The following is a 20,465-nucleotide window of genomic DNA, read 5'->3' as shown; positions in this document are numbered from 1 at the left end:
TTTGCACTGCACGATAACTAATGTACGTGACCCATGCCTGTTGTGCATATTTACTTCCATGCGTGATCAAATGTCGACGCTTATTGGAAGACGAGAGTGAGATAAACCAGATAAGAGATCTGTCCGCGTGATGGTGAAAAGGGTGGGATAGTCTGTATCTTAGTCTTGTTTGCTTCTTAGCTGCCGTTTCCGTCTGAGCGGCTGGGTTTTAGTCTTACAACACCAAGTTTAGTATCGTGATAATTGATAAAAGTCGGTGGCTGGGTACTGGATACAATTTGTAGTTGTAATTTCTCACCTTAATAACCAAAAGATTTAGAGGAAATGACACAAAAGTTTCCCTTTGAGATAATCACTACCCCAAACATCTTGTCATAGTTCGTCATCTCTGTGGCAAGGGACAGGTAGATATTGGTAATGCAAAAGACCCAAAAGCAGCAGATGGCAATTCTTGAGTACACCATTGCAAGACGCTTTGAGGGTTGTAACAATTCCCATGGGTAGATGGTAAACACCATCTATTGTCCATCTCGAGTCAGAGAGCTTTCCCCTTCCCCGCTCTGGGATGCAGCAGCCTTTTGGGTGTCAAATGGGTGTGCTCATGTCGCATTAGACGAAATGATGTGTAGACCCTTGGAGACGGGGAGAGAAACAGTGAGATATGTGCAGTATGGTGCAGTATGGTGCAGCCGGTGGGATGATATTGATAGTGGGAGGATGTTATCTCCACCAGTTCATTTACTGCAGTTGATGAATCGTTCCATACTTCAGTAACAGCTGATTTATTATCATGCTGTGTAAAATACAGCAGAGTATCGATTGTTGTCGCCACGGAAGAACCCCTAATGATCACCATGATTTTCGCAACCACTTCAACACGGCTTCATGATCATCATCTTGACCGACTCGGAGCTTATGTTCCCCCAAATGTTAGCCACTGTTAGCTCTGTTCGCTCTGTTAGCGCCTGTGGTTGCATCGAGATCGCAAAGGGTTGCTTGCTGCAGGTGTAATGGAGGGGCATGTTTCAGTGGAGGTGTTTTTCTGCTTGGGGGTCATGACACCCTCAACTTGTACTGCAGGCTCTTTTATCTGTGGGGAAACGCGTGAGCTACTGTCTGTACCTTGGATTTTCTCTTTCTTTTCCTTGTGCTAGGGTTTTTAATAGAGAATAGCTGTCCTTGATATTGTTGTAACCATCCCCATCTTTTCTTCACTCTGTTTTCACTACATCATCGTCTTGGTTGATAAAAACTCTCCGTCGTCATCATCGCCTACAACTACCTCTATCCTACCTATCTATACAAAGACGTCGTGCAGATACAAAGGGCAATGCCTCTAGACTCAAACTCTCCTCTACTCCCCATCTCCACCCCTACAGCCATCGCATCGCCATACGAGCAACAACCGCCACCAGCCCCCGCCGCAAACCATGTCCAGCGCTTTGCCATCGCGACATTTTCTCTCGCTCGCTTCGTCCGCGGCGTCTCGCTAATAGCATACCCTCGCTTCGGCCTCTGGGCCCTCGACATCTCCCCGGATGGCTCAGCCTACATGCTCGCCAGCATGATTGGCATCCGCGACATTTTGCTGGCTGGTCTTTTATACACCAGCGACACGGCCAACGCCTCTGTCGACCACTCTGCTCGTCGCGAAGTTACCCGCGCTCTTGCTACAAATCTCTTTAGCGATGCGCTCGACGCTTTTGTGCTTATTTTCTACGCTGCGTGGTCCGACGACTGGGGTAATCCGATCGCCGTCATCGTCATCTCGGCTGTAATGGCCATCTTTGAGCACTTGACGCTCTGGAGTTTCAGCGAGGATGATTGGATGGCGCATGAGCATGGCAGTCTGGGCGATGACAAGAAAGCAAGAATGAATGCGTGGCTGAGGGAGTTGGAGCAATGCGGCCCCGAAACATATCGACACGAGCAGTCTGTTCCACCTTCGTCGCGAGCTTCGTTTCGGGGGTATGGAGCTTTGGTTTGAGGAGATGAATGAGTAATGGCTACAAAAGTTGGGAGGGTTCATGATATCATATATATTCTGCGACGGCGTTGGTTTTGTGCATTTAGATCGTCGATTGTCTGGTGTTGGGTTCATCTTCCATGTCCAAGATATGGCGATGTTCGCATTTGCTTTTGCAGTTCTGTTCAATACCATTTCTTGATTTTACAGTTTGTTTCTGTTCAATACCATTGCTTAATTTTGCTCGTTTTTCGTTCATGGGATTTACTATTGTGCAACAGAGAAGTTCTAGATGTCTATGCGACCAGTGAGCCATATTGAGACACAGCAATCAATAATCTCAAACCATCAAACTATTAAACGAGTAAACATAAATACAACAAATCAACTCATCGACACCGGAGATGCACAATTCAGCTTGCAGCGATGGCGTGATAAACCTCATCTGAGGCCTAATCCAAGGGTCTGGTTCGACTTTAGAAGGTGTCGTCCTCAAGTGGAGAATTACCGGCCACTAAAACCCTTGGACCAGGACAAGACAGACAGCGATTGTTTCTTTTTACATTTGCCTCTTTCACTATTTCTAACTGAACTCGGGTTACTTTCTTTTCTTCAATCACACTCGTTCGTGACTTGATACTCTCAAACTGATACAATGGGGGTCCCGGTGAAGCGCGTGGCTGTCATCGGCGCCGGACCAGCGGGTGCCATCGCCGTTGATGCTCTCGCTCGAGAAAACACATTTGATATCATCCGCGTTTTTGAACGGCGCGAAGGGCCTGGAGGATGTTGGTATGTCTTGTGAAACCCATAGTGGCGGTCAACTACTAAAGACGAAAGGATCGGCGACACAACACAACCTCCAACAATCTCCAACTTGGAAAAGCTGGCAAACCGCACAGCAGATGCGCAGTTACCAATCCCTAAACAACTACCAGCTATTCTGCCAAAGTCTACACAGCCTCGTCATGAAGAGTCATCAATCTATCCATATCTGGAAACCAATGTCGACACATCGACTATGGAGTACACCCAAGAACCCATCCCAGCCATACGTAGTGACAGATCAATCAGCATGCATGGCCCTTCAACACCCTTCAGACACTGGAAAGTCATGCGCGATTACGTCGCTGGCATCCTGGAGCGTAACCACTACGAGGATCTTCTCTCATACAACACAACTGTGGAACATGTCGAGAAGGAAGGGGATGAGTGGAAGGTTGTACTGAGGAAGGGTGGGAAGAAGCAGGATTATTGGTGGACGGAGACATTTGATGCTGTTGTGGTTGCCAGTGGCCACTATTGGGTGCCTTATGTCCCTGCCATTGAAGGGCTGGAGCAGTTTGAAAAGACGAGGCCTGGGAGTGTGGTTCACAGCAAGCACTTTCGTGGGAGGGATTCGTTTCACGACAAGGTGGGTTGCCATGATGGGTTGCCAATGGACAGTACTGACGTGATGATAGACAGTTGTTGTGGTAGGCGCCTCTGTTTCGGCAGCAGATATCGCGGTTGATCTCGTCAGCACGGCAAAAGCGCCCGTTCATTGTATCACCATCGGGCACACATCAAATGTCTTCTTTGGCGACACGGCATTCGATCATCCCAACATAAGGCAGCACCCTTCTATCGCAAAAGTCACGGGCCGAACCGTGCATCTCATCGACGGCACCAGCATTCCGGATGTAGACCACATCGTCTTTGGCACAGGCTACAGCTGGACACTGCCCTTTTTGCCTAGTCTTCCTGTGCGCAACAACCGCGTACCGAATCTGTACCAGCACGTCGTCTATCAAAAAGACCCTACGCTTCTCTTTGTCGGTGCGGTTGGAGCAGGTCTCACGTTCAAAATCTTTGAGTGGCAGGCTGTCTATGCAGCGCGTATCCTTGCAGGGCGCGGAACAGTTCCGTCGGTAGAGGAGATGCAAAAGTGGGAGGACGACAGGATTGAGGAGCGAGGCGACGGACCAAAGTTCTCTGTCGTGTTTCCGGACTTTGAGGATTACTTTGATACGGTTAGGGAATTGGCTGGCGAAGGAGAGCCAGGCGTTGGACGAAAATTGCCTAAATTCAGGAGAGAATGGTTCAGGAATTTTATCGAGGGCACTGAGTTGAGGAAGGGTTTGTGGAGGAGGTGGAATGCGATAGCGAGAGAGGAAGTGGGTGTGAAGGCGAGGTTGTAGGACAGAATTGCGAATTGGATATAGATAAATGATAGATAGAGGATAGAAGATAGAGGTCAGATTAACGCCCAGTTTGCCTTGGTGTAACTCGAAAGTACACTCAGGACTATAGGTCGATATACTATGAGGCGGCATTTGACGTGCACCGACGGCTAACACGGAAAGGGTCCAGGGTATAGAAACAATTAGTGGAGAGCCTTGTTTCCAGCAGATAAGAACCACAATTCAACGTTGATAAACTGCCAAACGGTCATCATCATCAATGGAACTCGGCTGCCGAAGCCCATCTTTACCGTCGGGCGGATTGGTCCAGCTCCTTATCAGCTGGCTGGTTACCTACGTCTTCTGTTAGGCGACCGCACTAATTATTAGTGGCTGATAGTGATGCATTTCCCCGCGTTTTTATCTTGTCCCACTGACCAGGGCCTCTTTTATAGCTGGCACCCATAGGTCTTGATCTCCATCCATTACTCTTTCGTCAAACTATCATATGCTGCTTATTTTCACGGCATCAGAAATGTCTACCAAAACATCAACTGCCAAGAACACTTGTAGACGCGCATCTGTATCCAAGCCAAAGAATGGATTGAACCCACGATCGCGATCCGGCTGCACTACTTGCAAGGCCAAACACGTATGCTAACCCGAATCCCAGAGTTATCAGCAAGACTGACTTGTCTTGAATAGACAAAATGCGACGAAACAAGACCGGAATGTCTAAGATGTGTACGCAAAGGCGTCAAGTGTGGTGGTTATTGGAAAGAGTTCAAGTGGTCCTTTAAACACCAACCAGGCGAGATAGAAGTTGACTTCACCACATCTACATCACCGACATCATCGTCACGCAGAGGATCTGAAGTTCAGCCCGAGACTTTACCAACAGCAACTTCTTCTACGGTCATGGATACTAGCGAGCTTGACCAGTACTTCCAAGTTGAAGAATTACCTGTCCAAGACACTGCCTCGATTCTGGACGACAACACTTGGACGACGAGTCCCTGTTCAAATTCCGATACAGACCTCTTGACGCGATCGGATTCAATTTCAGAGAATTGCGATATGACAATATCCACCGTCGGAATGACATCCCGAGCCCTCAGTCCCCCTCTCGAACCGCAATACTACCAAGCAACGCCACTTACAGTTGGGCTCATCACCGACACTTCATCCCTACTCATCAGCAACTGGTTCGAGCAGGTCTGCACGTTATGGTCAGGTTTTGACTCGGACTTTAATCTCAACCGAAAACTGGCGCTTGAGCTGTGTACGAGTTCTCAGTCCGTGTTTAGTTCGCTACAGAGCATGTCGGCCGGCTTCCTATCTACGCGGTTACCCCATATGAAGCAATCGGCAGTGTACTTCTTGCAAGCAGCGACGACATCGGTACTTTCAGAGGCGCAAGATATCCTACGGAATCCATGTACGGATAGCCTGCCTGCGGGTGTTCTGTTCTCGCTATTCTGCGTGGGAACGACAATGTGTTGGGTCGATGCGAGGCAATTGGGTCTACCGTTCTTTCAATCAGCAACAGAAATTCTGGACCGTCTGAACCGCCGAGTTGGAACACTCTCAGCTAAAGACCTGGAACTTTTATCCTTCTTTAACAGAAGTCTGACGTATTGCGAGATGCTCCTTGCGGTCGTGGACCAAGACGACACAGAGACAACCCAAACTGACAGCGCGATGCAACTCGCTGAGCGATACATGGACGATTCTCCTCACCCGTGGACAGGAATTTCTCCCCTCTCGTCACAGCTTTTTGGGCAATCGATACGTCTCTGCCGAAGTTTCCGCCGGAACCTCAAATTACCCAAAGAAACAGGCCGAGATTTCCAGCGAGCCTTGGAAGAGATACAGGAAGCGCAGCGACTGGAAGAGAAGTTACTGGGTCTCGAGTTTCAGAGCAGTCTTTCCACTACGGACACGGGCGATTACCGGACACCGTCGCTTCATCTTGCACAGGTTGCAGAGGCGTACAAACTTGCCGCGCTGCTCCATCTCTACCAGACATTCCCTGATCTTGTGGCCCTGCGACTGCCGAGCAATTCAGTGCATTTGAACAGTCGCCATATTCCCTGGGAGGAGTGGATTATCCCATTGAGTCTTCGCCTGGTTAGGGTCCTAGAACTCATTCCGCCTAATTCCGGCACTCGGGTTATTCAGCCGTTGCTGTACATTACCGCCAGCACGGGTCTTCGCTACGATGCGACCACGATGCTGGATATATCGACGTTTCCGTCAGAAGCAGACTTTGCCTCGTCGAATTTCGCCAATGACCCCTTTGCGCCCCCACCTACCAACCTTATATCGCGCATGTCTCTCGATATCAGCAACGCGCGGCACTTTATCATGGGTCGGTTAAACATGCTGGAGAGCAGCTTGCCGCCGAAGCCGGTGGTCATGGCCAAGGAGCTTATCAAGGCTATCTGGGAAGCTTATGATGATGAACCGCCTGGTGTGGCTGCAGTGCATTGGGTTGATGTTATGGAAGATAAGAATTTGAGGTCAATGTTTGGATAGATGGTTTTATGATGTAGTTTACTTTATGGGATAATTATGAGATGACTTTATTTAGGTTTTATATCTGGGTTGACTATGTTTGGAGTTTGGAGCTATCATGACCTGAACAGAACTTGGACAGCAAGTTCTAACCCTAAGCAAATTGTCTTGAGAATATATATTAGCTTTATGAAAGCATTCTATTCAGTCCTCTTATTCTCTATTTATTCCACCCCTCATAGATCGTTAAACTTCCTTGCCCCCGAGTAAAAAGCCAGCCCCGTATCAGGAGACGAAAAGGTGATGGTGGCTCCGTTGGGGATAAAGAAGATGTCTCCCGCCTTGGCCTCGACCTTTTGTCCCGTAGAGTCCTCAAGGACAAAGTTGCCCTCTAGAATGATCTTGGTCTCGTCGTACTTGTATGTGTAGGTCAAGGGCTCGCCCTTGTTGACGCGAAAGAGGCCGCTTGTGATGGGTTTGGCGGCGTCATCGGGGGTGGAGTGGATGTCTCCAATAAAGGTGTTTCCGCCAGACAGATGGGGGATCTCGAATTTGGATTGAGCTTGGGCAAAGTGCTTAAAGGCAGCCATTTTGGTTATTTGTATTGTGGTTTTGAGTATGGTATAAGAGTGATGTAAAAGTGTTTGTTGATACAGCTAACACAGAGGAATTGGACGCTTCATATACAGTTTATAGACTAATCCCCCCTCTCCTCTATCTTCATTCCTCACGTCTTCTGTCTAAGCCATCTCAGTAAGCAATATATTCTAATCAGCATTGTCAACGCCCTCATTCCCTCTTTAGAACAATGTTTCCGGCAGCATCTGCGGGGTGATAACGAGATCTCCCTGGCGATAGTCAACTTTTGCCTATTGGGGAAAAGATGCCCGCAAGAGGAGAGGCCCACTCGACCGACTCGCAGGACGGGGTAGACCGAGTCGCTTGACCACTTGAAGCAGCGATTACCGGCCACATGATGATGTTTGATTGATACGATACGCAAGATATGTACGTAACTGGCGATATACTTGGTTTGCGCGAGTAGTAGAATTTGGAGAGTGTTTGTGGAGTGCTTGTGGGGAGAGTTGATAATGTTTCTATATCTATCGTGGCTTACACCGTGAAACCATCACTGTTGGCATTATCCAATTATCACCAATTCTCCCTGGCTCTTGACCACCATGGAACTCTCATTATCTTCCCTTGGTTACCATGAGGTAGTTGTACTCCTCAGCATAATAACTGGCCTTGGTCTCTTTGTCTACAAAGTCCATGACACTATCCAAAGCCGTCGCAGCTTCAGATCAAAGAGCAAGTTACCCCCAGTGTCAGCAAACTACACACCAAGCGACTACAAAACACCTGTCCCGGGACCTTACCCCAACTGGTCCATTGACGACACCAAGCCTCTTCCCTACAGGGCTTTCCGTCATGGTCCCACCTACCAGGCCACCATGGGTCTGCGCACATGTCCTGTAGAGGAATGGATTGAGCTGGATAACCACTTTCCCAAGTATCACGCCGACAAGGCCAAGAGAATCGCAGAGAGAGGGACCAAATGTGTTGACACCCATCCTGATGCCTATCCTGCTGCTATTGAGCTTCTAGAGGAGATGGCGGACTATCTTCCTGCGAGATACCCAAGCCTATTCGAGAGAACCTCTGTTGGAATCAAGAACAAGTGGTCTGGCGAGGAATTCAATATTGTGGAGAGACCCCTGGCTGAAGATCCCATGGCTATCTGTGCGCGTCTCGTCCAAGATGATCTTGCCATCATGATTGAGCGTCCCGACGGCCAATATTATCTTCTTGCAGGAGCAATTCTACTAGCTGGCTTCTGGCGCATGTCTGACAAATACGGCATGTCCCTCTCGGAAATCCACACATCAGGCGACGTTCCTCACTTCAAGGAGAAGCTCGAGACAGGCATGTGCAAGTTTTTCAAGCGTCTCCGTCCCGAAACAGTCTACAACCGCAATAATTACTTTGTGCAAGTCGACGAAGACCTCGCGTGGAGCTGGAGCATCGGCAGCGAAGACTCGCCGTCAGTGAGCTGGAGCACGGCTGAGAAGAATAGGGCGATAGAGCACCACATGTTCCGCTCCGAGCGACAGTCTCTGCGTCGCCTCCCCAAGACGGGTGCTGTGGCGTTTACGATCCGAACGTATTTCCACCCTGTGACGGATATTGCCAAGGAGGATTACGTGCCTGGTAGATTGGCGAGTGCTGTGAGGAGTTGGGATGACAAGGTTGCGAATTACAAGGGAAGGCAAAAGTATGGTGAGGTTTTGCTTGAATATCTTGACAAGGAGCATGAGAAGCAGGTGGCGAGGGGGCTGCAAGTTGACAAGGAGCAAGAGGTTAGGAAATATCCTTGGTAGAGCGTGCATTACTTAGATACCAGTTATGATTACATGAAAACTTGAGAGTTTCTCAACTGTTATTCCTCCAATGTCATTGTCGCTGTGTATATGGAAATGTTTGTTGACTGCTACTACCAGGGTGCAATCATCTGTGAAACTGCTGCTGACATGAGCCTGGTTTCATCAATGAGTATTTGCAGTGCTCTGAGAAGATGACAGTTTAGTCTCGTTAGATCTCGACTACAAAGACGAATGCGCTTTAACACAGGGCGACTAAACTAGGGGCCTCTCTCAATGACCGACTGTAGCAAATGAAGTCATCACCATGGTCAAATTAAAGAGTCATCTAATAGCAATTAAACAATACGTCGCTACATAAATTACTCCTAATTTCCATCCATCAACTCATATTCCACTTTCCCTCCCACCCAGGAAAGAAGGGGTTCTCATCCAAAGTAGTCGTTTGCCAATCCACAGGAATCAAGCCCTTGTCAATTTGTTCCCTCTCATATCTCCTCAACGTCGGCTTAGCAACATGTTCAACATGCCACGTTCCTTTGTACTTAAGAATATTCTCCTTTCCCTCATTGAGCACCTTGAGGACCAATGATGGGACATATGGCTCGTCCCTAAACTCAGAGATAGGCGTAAAGAGGGCTTTAAAGTTGAACACGATAGCACCTGAGAGAGGAAGACGACGAAGTGTTTGCCAGTCAACTCGCAAATGGACATCTGACTCTGTCAGGGATGGGTTTTGGCTCTCGCGGGTTCGGAATTCTGGGTCTTCGGACGGGATGAAGAGTGGCTGACCGACTTCTAGACCCCAGGATCCACGCTGGATAGGACTGTCGGTGGGCATTTTCGTAAAGAACCTAGTATGTCAGTGTTTGTACATATATAAAGGCATTCAGACATACCTGTCCATGCTAAACTCCATCTTCTCCTTGTAATCAGGCACGGGGGCATGTATCTCAGGTAATCCCAATCCGATCTTCTCACTCAACTTCCATCCTACCGATGAACAAATCACACCTGCTCTAAAACAGTAGCGCCCTGTCGCAGGATCTCTAAGAGTAAGAGCAAAGTCCTCTGGGACATGGTTGAGAAGAAAGAGTAGAGGCTCAATGTGGTTGAGGTCCTGCTTGACTCCCAGAAGGTGGTTGACGAACACTCTACCGTGAAGTTCAAAGGCCTGGGGATATCGGGTGCAGATGAACTGGATCACCATCTCCATGAGTTCTTTGCAAGCAAGTTCAGATCCAGGAAGGGCTTGAAGGACGTCACTGCCGTGTTTTGCGTAGAGGCTCTGACGCTGGACGATACGAGCGTGGTATGTGTTCTCTATCTCAATCCAGAAATCAGGATCCATCTTTTTTAAAGCTTGGAGTGTTAGCCATTTCGTCGCTACAAAGCAAGAGAAGGCTTACACATAGTCTGATGGTATGCCCATCGAAACGGACGATAGGGTCTCGGCAACGCAGCATCGAGATCAAAGTTCTTCAGCGGAGCTGGCAGAGGAACACCAGACAACTTTGCGTAATCGGGGAAAGCGCCCAGCCTCTTGATCTCGTCGATGCTGAATCCCGTAAAGTTGTATGCTGCAGGGTTCGCATAGCGATAATCTTGGTCAAGCGTGAGAAGTCTAGTCGTGGAAAGATCTACATTGTTTGACGAGAACTCTGGGGAGATCTGAGGGAGCACGTGACGCTGAGATGGAGGATAGACATTTATATAATCGGCAGACGCAGTCTTCTTTACAGGTTCCGGCGAAGGCGATGACACGCGGATGTATCGATTGAGATTCTTTCGCTTGACGAGGGTATGAACTAAAAGACCTAGACAAGCACAAGCTGCAGCGCAGAATGACAAGACGAGAGTAGACTGGACATTCTTGGAATGAAGAAACTCTTTGATGGCAAGCATATTGAGAATCATGAATAGATGGTATCTCGATGAGTTACAGTCATTCAGCAGCCGTCTTTTCTTATGACCAACAAACACCCATCATTGTGCAATCAGAGACACTGTAGTGAATCACAAGATAAACAGCTTATCAAGCCCGAATCCAGTTATACTTTGAGGAATGCAAGGTTAACATGCCCTGTTTGAGGATAGTTTGACGCGGGGTACAGTAGTCTTGAGAGATGGCTTATCGGGATCAGCGGCGGGGAGCGTGACGCATAGATAGATGGAGATACGTGTATGCACGGCAGTGATAAACAGATAGAGTAGACGCTGCATGTGCTACGGATAGGGAAATACTTTGCGGACTTTTATCGTGAGGTTGGTTGTTTGTTTACTTGATCGAGACTCATGGAATTGTTGCTGTTTCTGGATATAGATGATCGTACGATGTTAATGGATCAGCCTGTTACTAAGATTTATTCACATGTTCTTTAATCTGGTGATCAGGTTAGGGTGTTTCATGCTATCAATGTGGACTGCTGAACCGAAAGGAATATCATCCTGGCTGTCCATTACAAGTAGAGGCTATTGTAACATAATGGTATCCATTAAATTGATCCAGTATGAATCGTTTATTTCATCATTAGGCTGTAGCCTTGTAGTACAACCCAAAGGAAAGAGGTCACATCGGATTCATTTTGTACTGTTGTCAGAGATGGGCTACAATCTTGCACTACGGCTCCAATAGGTACGCTCTGTTACTCTGCTTAGCTACAAGTAGGTTCCAAGTCTTTATGGCAGTTTAGACTCGTGTATAATTTTATTAAAGTACTCGCTACTGCGTAGTGATGTACTCTTCAACATTATAAAGTCAATATGGTTGGTTTTCAAGTACTGCAGTTCTCGTTCATCAGGCAAACGTTATATAGTGATCTTGCAAAATAAACAGGTTGGGCATTTTCTATAAATATCTAGCAAGAATCTTATTACTTCTTCGCTATTTCACAGCCATCTGCCTTGTCGCTCAGTGATGCCTGATGGGGTTGTTGTGCTTGTCAAACCGAGGATGTAACTGTAGTAAAAACAAAGCCTCAAACGGGTGAATCAACGCAGACCGTTCCCGATGGCTAATTTCTAAGCAATTTGATATATTTAGCTAGGCGGCTGTCACTTGAATAACCGTTGTTGGTGACGACCGTTTACTACCCTTTGAAGTCCCGTTGGTAACATTACAATTTGTTTGCTTCTCATCTGCAAAACAGACGGTGCGACATCATGGACTGTGATTATGCTGGAAGCGAAAGAGAAAGGGTGAACATGATTACTAGCAAGACTAAACTCGAGTACTGTTTGTCTCTACCTAGCATTTCGCTGACACATATCAACTGTTCAAGACTACAAAACCATAGTACTGAACAAGAGTGCACAGCCGACGACAAAAAGTGACTTGGATATAAATAACAAGGCCTTCTCTCTGGAAACAAATACATCACAATTCTCTCTTTTACTCATGTAAACAAAGAATATTCAACCTTGACAGCACCTACAGAGCACTCACCCTGATTATCAAACTACACACACATCCACTCACCAAAACCGCAATCATGCCAGACTTTCGTCGTCTTTTCGCCCTTGCCAAGGTCCTCACCTGCAGCTGCTTCAGTAGTCGCAAGCCTACCAAGACCCAACGTTATCAAGTCGACAACGCTCGAGCTCCCCCTGGACAAGAAGTCCAAAATCGGCCTGCTCCGTGTCAACACTATGGTATTTCCCCATCCCCCTTTGATGTGCTTCCTGATCCTGACAATTTCGAGATCGTCGACGAAGATGACAACTCTACAGCTGGTACTGCGGAGAAGGAGAAGGAGAGCAAGGAAAAGGCCAAGGTTACCTAGGGGGCTTTTGTATTATTTTGACTGAAATTTGTGGGGATGATACGGACTTGAGGGGGTAGATGGGAGTCAAGTTTATGTCAATGTTACTCTGAAAATAGATCAGGATTGTTACGGTGTTGGACTTGTGTGTGATTCAACCAACATGGAATGGCAGTGATTATTGCAGAGCAAACAGACCTATCAAATGCAATATAAACTTCACTCCATCATCCCACTTGGAAGTGACTACATCATCGTGAACCGTCTGTAACCCCTTGAATCATGCATTCAGTACATCAACTATACCCAACACAGTATTCAAACTAATATCAGCGTCGGCGTAGCTTTCAGTCATCAAAGTCTCCTCTCTAGTCGTTCTGCTGTCAAGCTGTCGTGTCATCTGTGGAGCATCCATTGCCACACTTACAAAAAGAAAAGAGAAAACAGAGACAACAACGCTAAAAGTGCCGAATTCCTTTTCAAAACGAGACGAAATTGATCAGTCAGCATTTGACTTCCAGTCTAGGCCGTTATTTTTGGACCGTACGCCAGCTTTCATACCCACTCGCGTGTTTAGTGCAGATTCTTAGATTGACCTGAAATGGAGTCAAATGCAGGCATTCCTAGTGCGAATCATCATGTGATGATGTATTCCTTGTTCGGCCTTATCTAGACTCCTTGCGGTTAAGTACGTGCATAACTCCATCAGAGAGACAACATGTAGATCGATTTTGCCAGTTGAGATATGAGTAAACTAGACTAACTAGACTAACTAGTTTCTGTTTCTACCAGGGGGTGTACATCTATTCGAGACGGAAAAAAACATCAGATGCGACTGCGGCTCCACGTCCAAGGCAACTTTCCACCAGCTGGAGCGTTTCTTCCCTTCCAACCCGTCAGCTCGGACAAGTCCCTTCGGGGGTATGGATGAGGATCCTGAAAGCCAGCGGGTTTCTCTCCGAACTTCCACCTCCAGAGATCTTGGAGTCCGGGGTCGAGTTTGTCTTCCAGCAAGTCGGCTACGTATTTTCCAATGATGGGGAGGAACTTGAACCCGTGGTTCGAACCGGCCGTGGCGATGATCAGATTCTCTGTGCCGGGATACGGACAGATTCGGAAGTTGAGATCTGTGGCCATGCCATCCCTGACATAATTAGGTTTGCGGGATAAAGTAAATGGAGAACTTACCAGCACATTCGTGTGTGGACAAAGGGTCGATCTGCGAGTTCTGGAATCATGTCTTTCACAAACTCTCTAATCTCCACTTCCAGCTCCCGGGGACATCCATCAAATGGGTAGTCGCCGATAGAGTGTAGGACAGAAGCACCAGCATGTTCATGGTCCTCGTAGTTGGTAACAAGTCTTACACTGCACAGCTTGATAAGACCATCCTCGTCGGGAGGAAATATGATGCCTGTTCCGTTAGTTTAATGCCTCGCAGCAGACAGTATCTACTTGCCCTGTTCGAAATCATCAATGATTGGAATGTCCTTGTACTTTTCAATCTCATCAGGTGCAAGCTTGATCACACAAATGACTGAAGTCTCTGCTCTGACGTCGGTTCTGGCACCTTTGATGAGAGCTGGGAGACTTGCACCGGCTGAAACGATGATCTTGTCGGCCGAGTGATACTGGCCGTTGGCAGCGATGGCGCCCTTGCAAGTCTTGTTATCGTACACAAGCGTCTTGATCTGACCCGAAGCACCGGTGATGTACCTGACACCCATGGCTTCGGCAGCTTTGGCCATGCGGAGGAGAGCTTGGCCCGAGGGGACCTGATAATTAGTCAGTAGCGGCCTTGCATGGCTCTGAAATTCTTACCCAGCCAGCCTGAGGACTGTGTAGATTCGTCCATCCCGGAAACTCCCCTGTCAAAGCGGGCCACATAGCTTTTATCTCGTCTTTGGAGAGGTACTCAACTCCCTCTCTGCCGTTCTTGTCGGCTAATATTTTTGCATTCTCAAGCCATTGGTTCGTCTCGGGGTGACCACCCATGATCCAACCAGTCTCTCGGTACAGACCTTTGAAAAGTGACGTTGGATCTTTCCAGACGCCGAGAGTTTCAAGGCCGAGCTTTGCATAGTGTGGGTTGGGGTAGTCGGCACGGATGACCTTGTTCAAGTCTGTGCCCGCAGAGTCTCTTGATGGGGCTGCGAAGCGGTCTACTACGGTGACGTTGATGTAGCCACGTTGAGCGAGATGGTAGGCTGTCGAGGTTCCAAAGACACCTCCGCCGATGATGAGAACTGATGGTTTACTCATTGTGAGACGCTGTCTTTGAAAGAAGGATGTGCTGGGTTTACAGGTCTACGGTGGAAGTGGTGTTGAAATTTATAGTTGTGAGAGTACCTACTATCATCGACAGTCTAGTTGTGATTTGCAACCAGACTAAACAAGAGGTTCACGTTTGTGTCTTTGATTATCTAGCCAAGCATTAACGTAGTTTCCTCATCTCTCCGCCACACCAAACAATCAGAGTTTACACTTGACAACTAGGCTGGTTAGTAAAGAGACAACAAAGCTTGGTTGTTTTCTCTTTTGTACATTGCCTTTTAAGCACTCATCCGGGTGATTGACTAGACCACATGACTTGGGTAGGTAGGTACCTTAGGTAGATTGATTACTAGAGTGAGACCACCGTGAAATGCCGAGGCAAAAGGATGGATCTGTCTAAAAGATAGTTTGACCGAGAAAAAGCGGCATGATAACCCTGCGTTGACGATCTTCGGGTTCTGCCTGCAGGGTGCATTAGCGGCCGATTTGACACACACCAGGGATGATAGAGTTTGTGAAGAGTTGGGAAATTATAGAGCGAATTCAGCAATGGACGTGACGATGAATGGGCTGATGGGGACTATCATTATGTGGGATTCGCAAGTTTTACTCTTTTGGTATTTGCAGGATTCGGTTAAGTGTGCCTGGGTAGTATTCAAGGTTCAAGATCCAGACTTGTTACTGCACGTCGTTGAGCGAAGATCCTTTTCGCTTGGTGGAAGAGAGAAGAGAGAATGCCAAGTTTGCCTCTTGTTTGTTAAGACGATAAACAACTGTACATAGGTATGTATGCGAGGACAACCCGTTTGACACTCTGCATCTTACTTTTAACCGGTACCGAGACAGACAGCTGACCTTGTTGACACTCTGCATCCCACTTCTCCCAAGACAATGCCGTCCAGGGTATGTAGATATCGTCTAGAGTTGTTGTCTCGTTAGTGGATCTAGTCTGGGACAATAGTATTGAGTTTAAACCACATCCACCCAGCCCAGAAACTTGGATTCCATCAACGTGGCATTCGCGAGTCAGCAGGTATTATCTATTCGCATCTGTAAAGCTCCTGTCAAAGCGAAAAGAGTCCATATCTGACGTAACGTCACATACGTCACATATCATGTCGTCTCATCTTTGTCAAAACATGGCCTGCATGGATGTTTGCATCACGAGCCGCCCACGGAAAGCAAAGCTCACCGGGGTGGAACACGGTCTGTGCTGCATGCCACCACTTAAAGTATTATACGATGTTTGTTTGGGAAGTGGCCTGATGAAAGTGTAGGACAGACAGGTATGAAGGGATGGTATCAAAATAGGTTGAAACACAGGAAGAGAGTCGAGTGGTATTCATGACAAACACCGACTGAACACAAAAACAAGGGTCCCTTCCCTTCCCTTCCCTTTCCTTTCCCTTTCGTGTAAAATCTAAACTAAGAATCTGCATGAATATTGCTTTTCCGTAATTATATCGTCACACGTAACCGATCTCGAGTGACAGTAGCCTCAATTTGTCGTGTTTCCCATTTTAGAGGCTCTTATTGGAGTTTTAGTGCATTTTAGCGGAGATGGTGAACCACTGTTTCGGGTGCATTAGCGCCCGCCTGTGGCCTGGACGTGGACCTAGACCTAGACCACACTGTCCTGTCCCGTCAATCTTTAGGCCATGTTCCACCTAAAGGAGAATAGAAGGTCTTTTTTGGCTGTTGTTATCTCTCTCTCTCTTTGCTTTTGTCACTACTATTTGCTTTTCTCTCTTCACCGCTGAATGTGCGACATGAAATGACACAGCATGAAAAAAAGAAAACTTCCGACTCAGTTGCCGACTGTCGTGTATGCCGATCACCAATGAATTCATGTTGACAAGCCAAAATTGGGGGTTGGGAAAAGAGACAACAGACAAAAAGAAGCTTCTTTTTTGGATGCATCTGTCGGTAGATGGGATTCGTGACATCTTGGCGATATGCACAACTGCCGAATAGAACGAGATTGATCAAGTTGTTTTTTTGCTCTGCAGAATTTTGAGGCTTTTTGGTTGACGATGGCCGAGACCCTTGTTTAGTTTTGTTATCGCGGGGAAACAGGGGCAAAAGGTCCGAATGTCTGTATTATGTCAGGTACGGACAGATGCTATAGCCTATGTACCTAGATACAGATGGATACACTCTACTCTACTGTGTATCTACCTCTAGATACTAAGGTATGTAGGTATCTAGGTATGTAGGTAGGCGCATTCAGACGATATCTTTGTGTATTTACTCTGTAGTAACCCCATCAAGATTCAACCCATCTTGGCATCCAGACCAAAATGCCTCAACCCCCAAATTATCCCGTTCTATTCCCCATAACTCCCTGAATTTTAGGGGATCCATTCTTTCTCACTTACCGGGTTGCTATCCGGCCTTTCCTGCTCCCAGAGACAGGCAGGGGTTGCAGCTCTAGTACCTGTCCTGGACTGGCGCAATCGTAATGGATCGAAATCGCCACATTATTTCCACGGGGAATATTGGAGAGAAGAGAAAAGAGACAACATGTGTTGGTAATCTCACGAGCATATGCAGTCGTAACCTTCTAGAAGTCTGGGTCTTGTCAGTTATGATTGCGGTATCTGTCTGTCGATATACACCCTAAGCAGCACAACCAGACCATACAACTCTGTACAGGTGTCTGTTTGCGTCCTTTCCTCCTCTCTTTTCTTTTTTGTCTTTCTGTCTTTAGATCTTAAAGTCTCCATCTTTTTTTATACGCTAAACTAGACCAGAATTGCAACTCTAAACAGTTGATATTAGCATTCATTCTGTTGGCTGTTGGCTGTCGGCTTGGCTTGGCCGCTGGCCTTGTTTTCTCTTTTCTCCCTGTATTTTTCCTTCCTTTTCTTATTCTGCTTCCTTTTCCTCTTTGGAGTCTCCACCGCTCAGACGTGACAAAATGAAAATGACCGGGTGTTTCGTTTCGCCCTTTTTCTCACACCCCCCGATCATCATTCCATGCAGTGTCTGTGTCTGACAGGTAGGTATTAGGGGGAGACCCCCCAGTAAACTACTAATAATTGCTTCCTACCCGTTTGTTTTACATTTTCTTTCGTGCCTTGCTCATGCTATACTCTTCTCGACCGCATACCACCATCCAAGATTATTAGTAATCCTTTTCCTCTTTCATCCCATTACGGACAGGACACTCTTGACTCTATCACATTTGGATATCAATGACGACTCCAAACACAACTGTGACACAACCCCAGTACGACGCACAATCATCAACACAAGTCACGGCAACAACAATGGCAAAGCAAAACTCTTCCTCAACAACCTCTTCTGAGCAAACACAAAACATCGTCAGCGATATTGGCGAATATCTCATGCAGGCCGCTCAAAATTGGGCAAAAATGACAGACGCTCTCGTCGAAAGCCGCCAGGTCCAACAGGCTGTCGAAGACGCTCACGAACAAGCCATGATTATCAACCATTTATCCGACCTCTCTACCGTTGTCTCTATGGATGTGGATTTATCCAAACTTTGGTATGTTGTTACAGGTGAATACACTACTCATACTAACAAATCAAAGCAAAATCCGTGACTTGACAGCGCAGTTCTCTCAAGATGTTCACCAGGTTTGGCAAAAAGACACCAAATACAACCAAAACTCATCATAAAATCAGACGCATTTTATTGACATCGAAATCTTGCATCGTGGGTCTTGGGTCTTGGGTCGGAGGTTTAGGTATTAGAGGTGTTTGGGCTATTAGGCGTTATTGAAGGAATATTCATTCATATCTCACTTTACGAATTTCAACCTCTGTTCATTCTTACATGGTGTGACTCTTATTGACTGCACGTTCCTTTCCTTGCATTGTCTCATTGCTCACCTCCGAAGCTCGGCTTCCGAACGTGTGCATACGCCGAGCCAATTTCAAGCTTGGACACGCCGAAATGACACAACAGTGATCAATCCGTTCTGTGGCTGAGTCGTGCTTGCAGCTTACTTGACTCGACAAACATACCAGATCATGCCATCTCATGCGCAGGGAGATTACCAGTACGTGGTACTTGCACGAGGCCAAGCCAAGCCAACCAACAAATCCTCACCTGTGCGACACTTGTTCAACTTCTTGTGATAAATGCCGTGCCACCAACAAAATCCTCTACTTCCGCAAAGTGATACATGCCTCTGGCCTCAATTTATATCATTTCTGATCTCGGAGGATACTGCAATGCCAAGATACAGTTATCAGGGGCAGCTGGGCACCCGCTGCAGGGTCGGGTCATGCAGCCTGATATGCGGCCTTTGGGCACAACCCGACGCAACGACGCCTCAGCTCTGTCCAGCCCGGTCCAGCCCAGCCCTGCCCTGCCCTGCCCTGCCCTATGGCATCAACTGTCTCAAAATATGCTCATGGACTGATCCGACCAAGTGACCCCCACATTGTGACAGGTAACATGAATCATTCAGATATTGATGCCCAGTCGATAAGTTCTCTAGAGGTCTGAGCTTTCGTGTTGTACATGATATTCCATTTTCAAACTAGAATGTACATGTCACCCTTTAAACCCTAGCAGCCACTAGACTCATGTAGATACCCCATAAAAGACCAATAAAGCTCAGAAATACAATGCGTCGGTGAACCGGAATAAAAGTGAAGCTGATGATGGATGCAATTGGCCAGATTTTGTACCCAGCAATGATGATAGGAACCGTTTCCTGTGATTTGTCAGTATGAATATCAGACAATGAATATCTAACGAACCGTCTTGATGTTGCTCCAGATTTGAGAACCGCCTTGTCCCTTGAGCAGACCCATGATTACCAGAAACGCGACCGTGTTCATGATGGCACCCGCAGTGATACAATCAACAAACCACTTGGTCAGGGTGTTACGCGTGCTGAACTCGGGCTCTCTATCCTTGTTGATCTGTGTCAAACGTTCCTCGTAGCCCTCCTTGAGCTCGGGTGCGTCTTGGCTAGGCTGCATCTCGAGGTCATTCAGACGGTCGAGGTTAGGCCTTTTACTGACAGGATAAGCCGGGAACTTGCGCTCCAGAAAGGCTTGCCAGTGATAGTTGGGAGGAGCAGTCATTAAAGTGAGTACAACAAAGCGGAGGAGCTGGATTATGTCTAGGGACATTGGGCGCTGGAGGCCAGTTAGTAATTAGTACATTTACGAGACTCTCCAATCAGTAATTGAATGATACTCACATTCGCCTGGCGGGCCTCAATCATCTGGGCCATGATATTAGAAGCTGTCGACAGGCCCGCCGCCTGGACCGTAGCGGCAACAATTGGAGAAGGCATCTTGATCGCAAGTGAATTAGAGATAGAGTAATGGTATACAATGGCACAGAGCGATAACTTTGCTTGCGGCTCAATTGATTATCTCGAGATGTCGCGTCTTTGAGATGAGTGAGAATCTTGGA

General features: G+C 47.2%; 10 protein-coding genes across 10 annotated transcripts, besides 2 other annotated features; 6 read left to right on the top strand and 4 right to left on the bottom strand.

The window, feature by feature from the left end:
* Window positions 1-1,330: 1,330 nt before the first annotated feature.
* FPSE_06285 (uncharacterized protein) lies at window positions 1,331-1,987 on the top strand (the record flags this gene model as incomplete). Its single annotated transcript, XM_009259403.1, has 1 exon — window positions 1,331-1,987. One exon carries the CDS (start codon window positions 1,331-1,333, stop codon window positions 1,985-1,987), a length of 657 nt encoding a protein of 218 aa, XP_009257678.1.
* A 634-nt stretch (window positions 1,988-2,621) lies between these two features.
* Window positions 2,622-4,146, top strand: FPSE_06284 (uncharacterized protein; the record flags this gene model as incomplete). The annotated part of the gene is made up of 3 exons (XM_009259402.1): window positions 2,622-2,758; window positions 2,807-3,380; window positions 3,430-4,146. The coding sequence occupies 3 exons, from the start codon at window positions 2,622-2,624 to the stop codon at window positions 4,144-4,146; spliced, it is 1,428 nt and encodes a 475-aa protein (XP_009257677.1).
* Window positions 4,147-4,663: 517 nt separating this feature from the next.
* On the top strand, window positions 4,664-6,666 carry FPSE_06283 (uncharacterized protein; the record flags this gene model as incomplete). The annotated part of the gene is made up of 2 exons (XM_009259401.1): window positions 4,664-4,780; window positions 4,834-6,666. The coding sequence occupies 2 exons, from the start codon at window positions 4,664-4,666 to the stop codon at window positions 6,664-6,666; spliced, it is 1,950 nt and encodes a 649-aa protein (XP_009257676.1).
* Window positions 6,667-6,881: 215 nt separating this feature from the next.
* FPSE_06282 (uncharacterized protein) lies at window positions 6,882-7,235 on the bottom strand (the record flags this gene model as incomplete). Its single annotated transcript, XM_009259400.1, has 1 exon — window positions 6,882-7,235. The coding sequence occupies one exon, from the start codon at window positions 7,233-7,235 to the stop codon at window positions 6,882-6,884; it is 354 nt and encodes a 117-aa protein (XP_009257675.1).
* A 591-nt stretch (window positions 7,236-7,826) lies between these two features.
* On the top strand, window positions 7,827-9,026 carry FPSE_06281 (uncharacterized protein; the record flags this gene model as incomplete). Its single annotated transcript, XM_009259399.1, has 1 exon — window positions 7,827-9,026. One exon carries the CDS (start codon window positions 7,827-7,829, stop codon window positions 9,024-9,026), a length of 1,200 nt encoding a protein of 399 aa, XP_009257674.1.
* A 382-nt stretch (window positions 9,027-9,408) lies between these two features.
* FPSE_06280 (uncharacterized protein) lies at window positions 9,409-10,931 on the bottom strand (the record flags this gene model as incomplete). The annotated part of the gene is made up of 3 exons (XM_009259398.1): window positions 9,409-9,880; window positions 9,926-10,388; window positions 10,436-10,931. 3 exons carry the CDS (start codon window positions 10,929-10,931, stop codon window positions 9,409-9,411), a joined length of 1,431 nt encoding a protein of 476 aa, XP_009257673.1.
* Window positions 10,932-12,517: 1,586 nt separating this feature from the next.
* FPSE_06279 (uncharacterized protein) lies at window positions 12,518-12,808 on the top strand (the record flags this gene model as incomplete). The annotated part of the gene is made up of 1 exon (XM_009259397.1): window positions 12,518-12,808. The coding sequence occupies one exon, from the start codon at window positions 12,518-12,520 to the stop codon at window positions 12,806-12,808; it is 291 nt and encodes a 96-aa protein (XP_009257672.1).
* Window positions 12,809-13,612: 804 nt separating this feature from the next.
* FPSE_06278 (uncharacterized protein) lies at window positions 13,613-15,049 on the bottom strand (the record flags this gene model as incomplete). Its single annotated transcript, XM_009259396.1, has 4 exons — window positions 13,613-13,931; window positions 13,982-14,201; window positions 14,319-14,562; window positions 14,609-15,049. The coding sequence occupies 4 exons, from the start codon at window positions 15,047-15,049 to the stop codon at window positions 13,613-13,615; spliced, it is 1,224 nt and encodes a 407-aa protein (XP_009257671.1).
* A 1,389-nt stretch (window positions 15,050-16,438) lies between these two features.
* Window positions 16,439-16,467: a microsatellite.
* A 1,866-nt stretch (window positions 16,468-18,333) lies between these two features.
* Window positions 18,334-18,706, top strand: FPSE_06277 (uncharacterized protein; the record flags this gene model as incomplete). The annotated part of the gene is made up of 2 exons (XM_009259395.1): window positions 18,334-18,572; window positions 18,619-18,706. The coding sequence occupies 2 exons, from the start codon at window positions 18,334-18,336 to the stop codon at window positions 18,704-18,706; spliced, it is 327 nt and encodes a 108-aa protein (XP_009257670.1).
* A 662-nt stretch (window positions 18,707-19,368) lies between these two features.
* Window positions 19,369-19,418: a microsatellite.
* Window positions 19,419-19,596: 178 nt separating this feature from the next.
* Window positions 19,597-20,343, bottom strand: FPSE_06276 (uncharacterized protein; the record flags this gene model as incomplete). Its single annotated transcript, XM_009259394.1, has 3 exons — window positions 19,597-19,752; window positions 19,799-20,182; window positions 20,248-20,343. 3 exons carry the CDS (start codon window positions 20,341-20,343, stop codon window positions 19,597-19,599), a joined length of 636 nt encoding a protein of 211 aa, XP_009257669.1.
* Window positions 20,344-20,465: the final 122 nt, after the last annotated feature.

The sequence above is a fragment of the Fusarium pseudograminearum genome, chromosome 3 (assembly GCF_000303195.2).
Source record: "Fusarium pseudograminearum CS3096 chromosome 3, whole genome shotgun sequence".
In the NCBI taxonomy this organism is placed as follows: Eukaryota; Fungi; Ascomycota; class Sordariomycetes; order Hypocreales; family Nectriaceae; genus Fusarium; species Fusarium pseudograminearum.
This window is presented reverse-complemented; position numbering and strand designations above follow the sequence as displayed.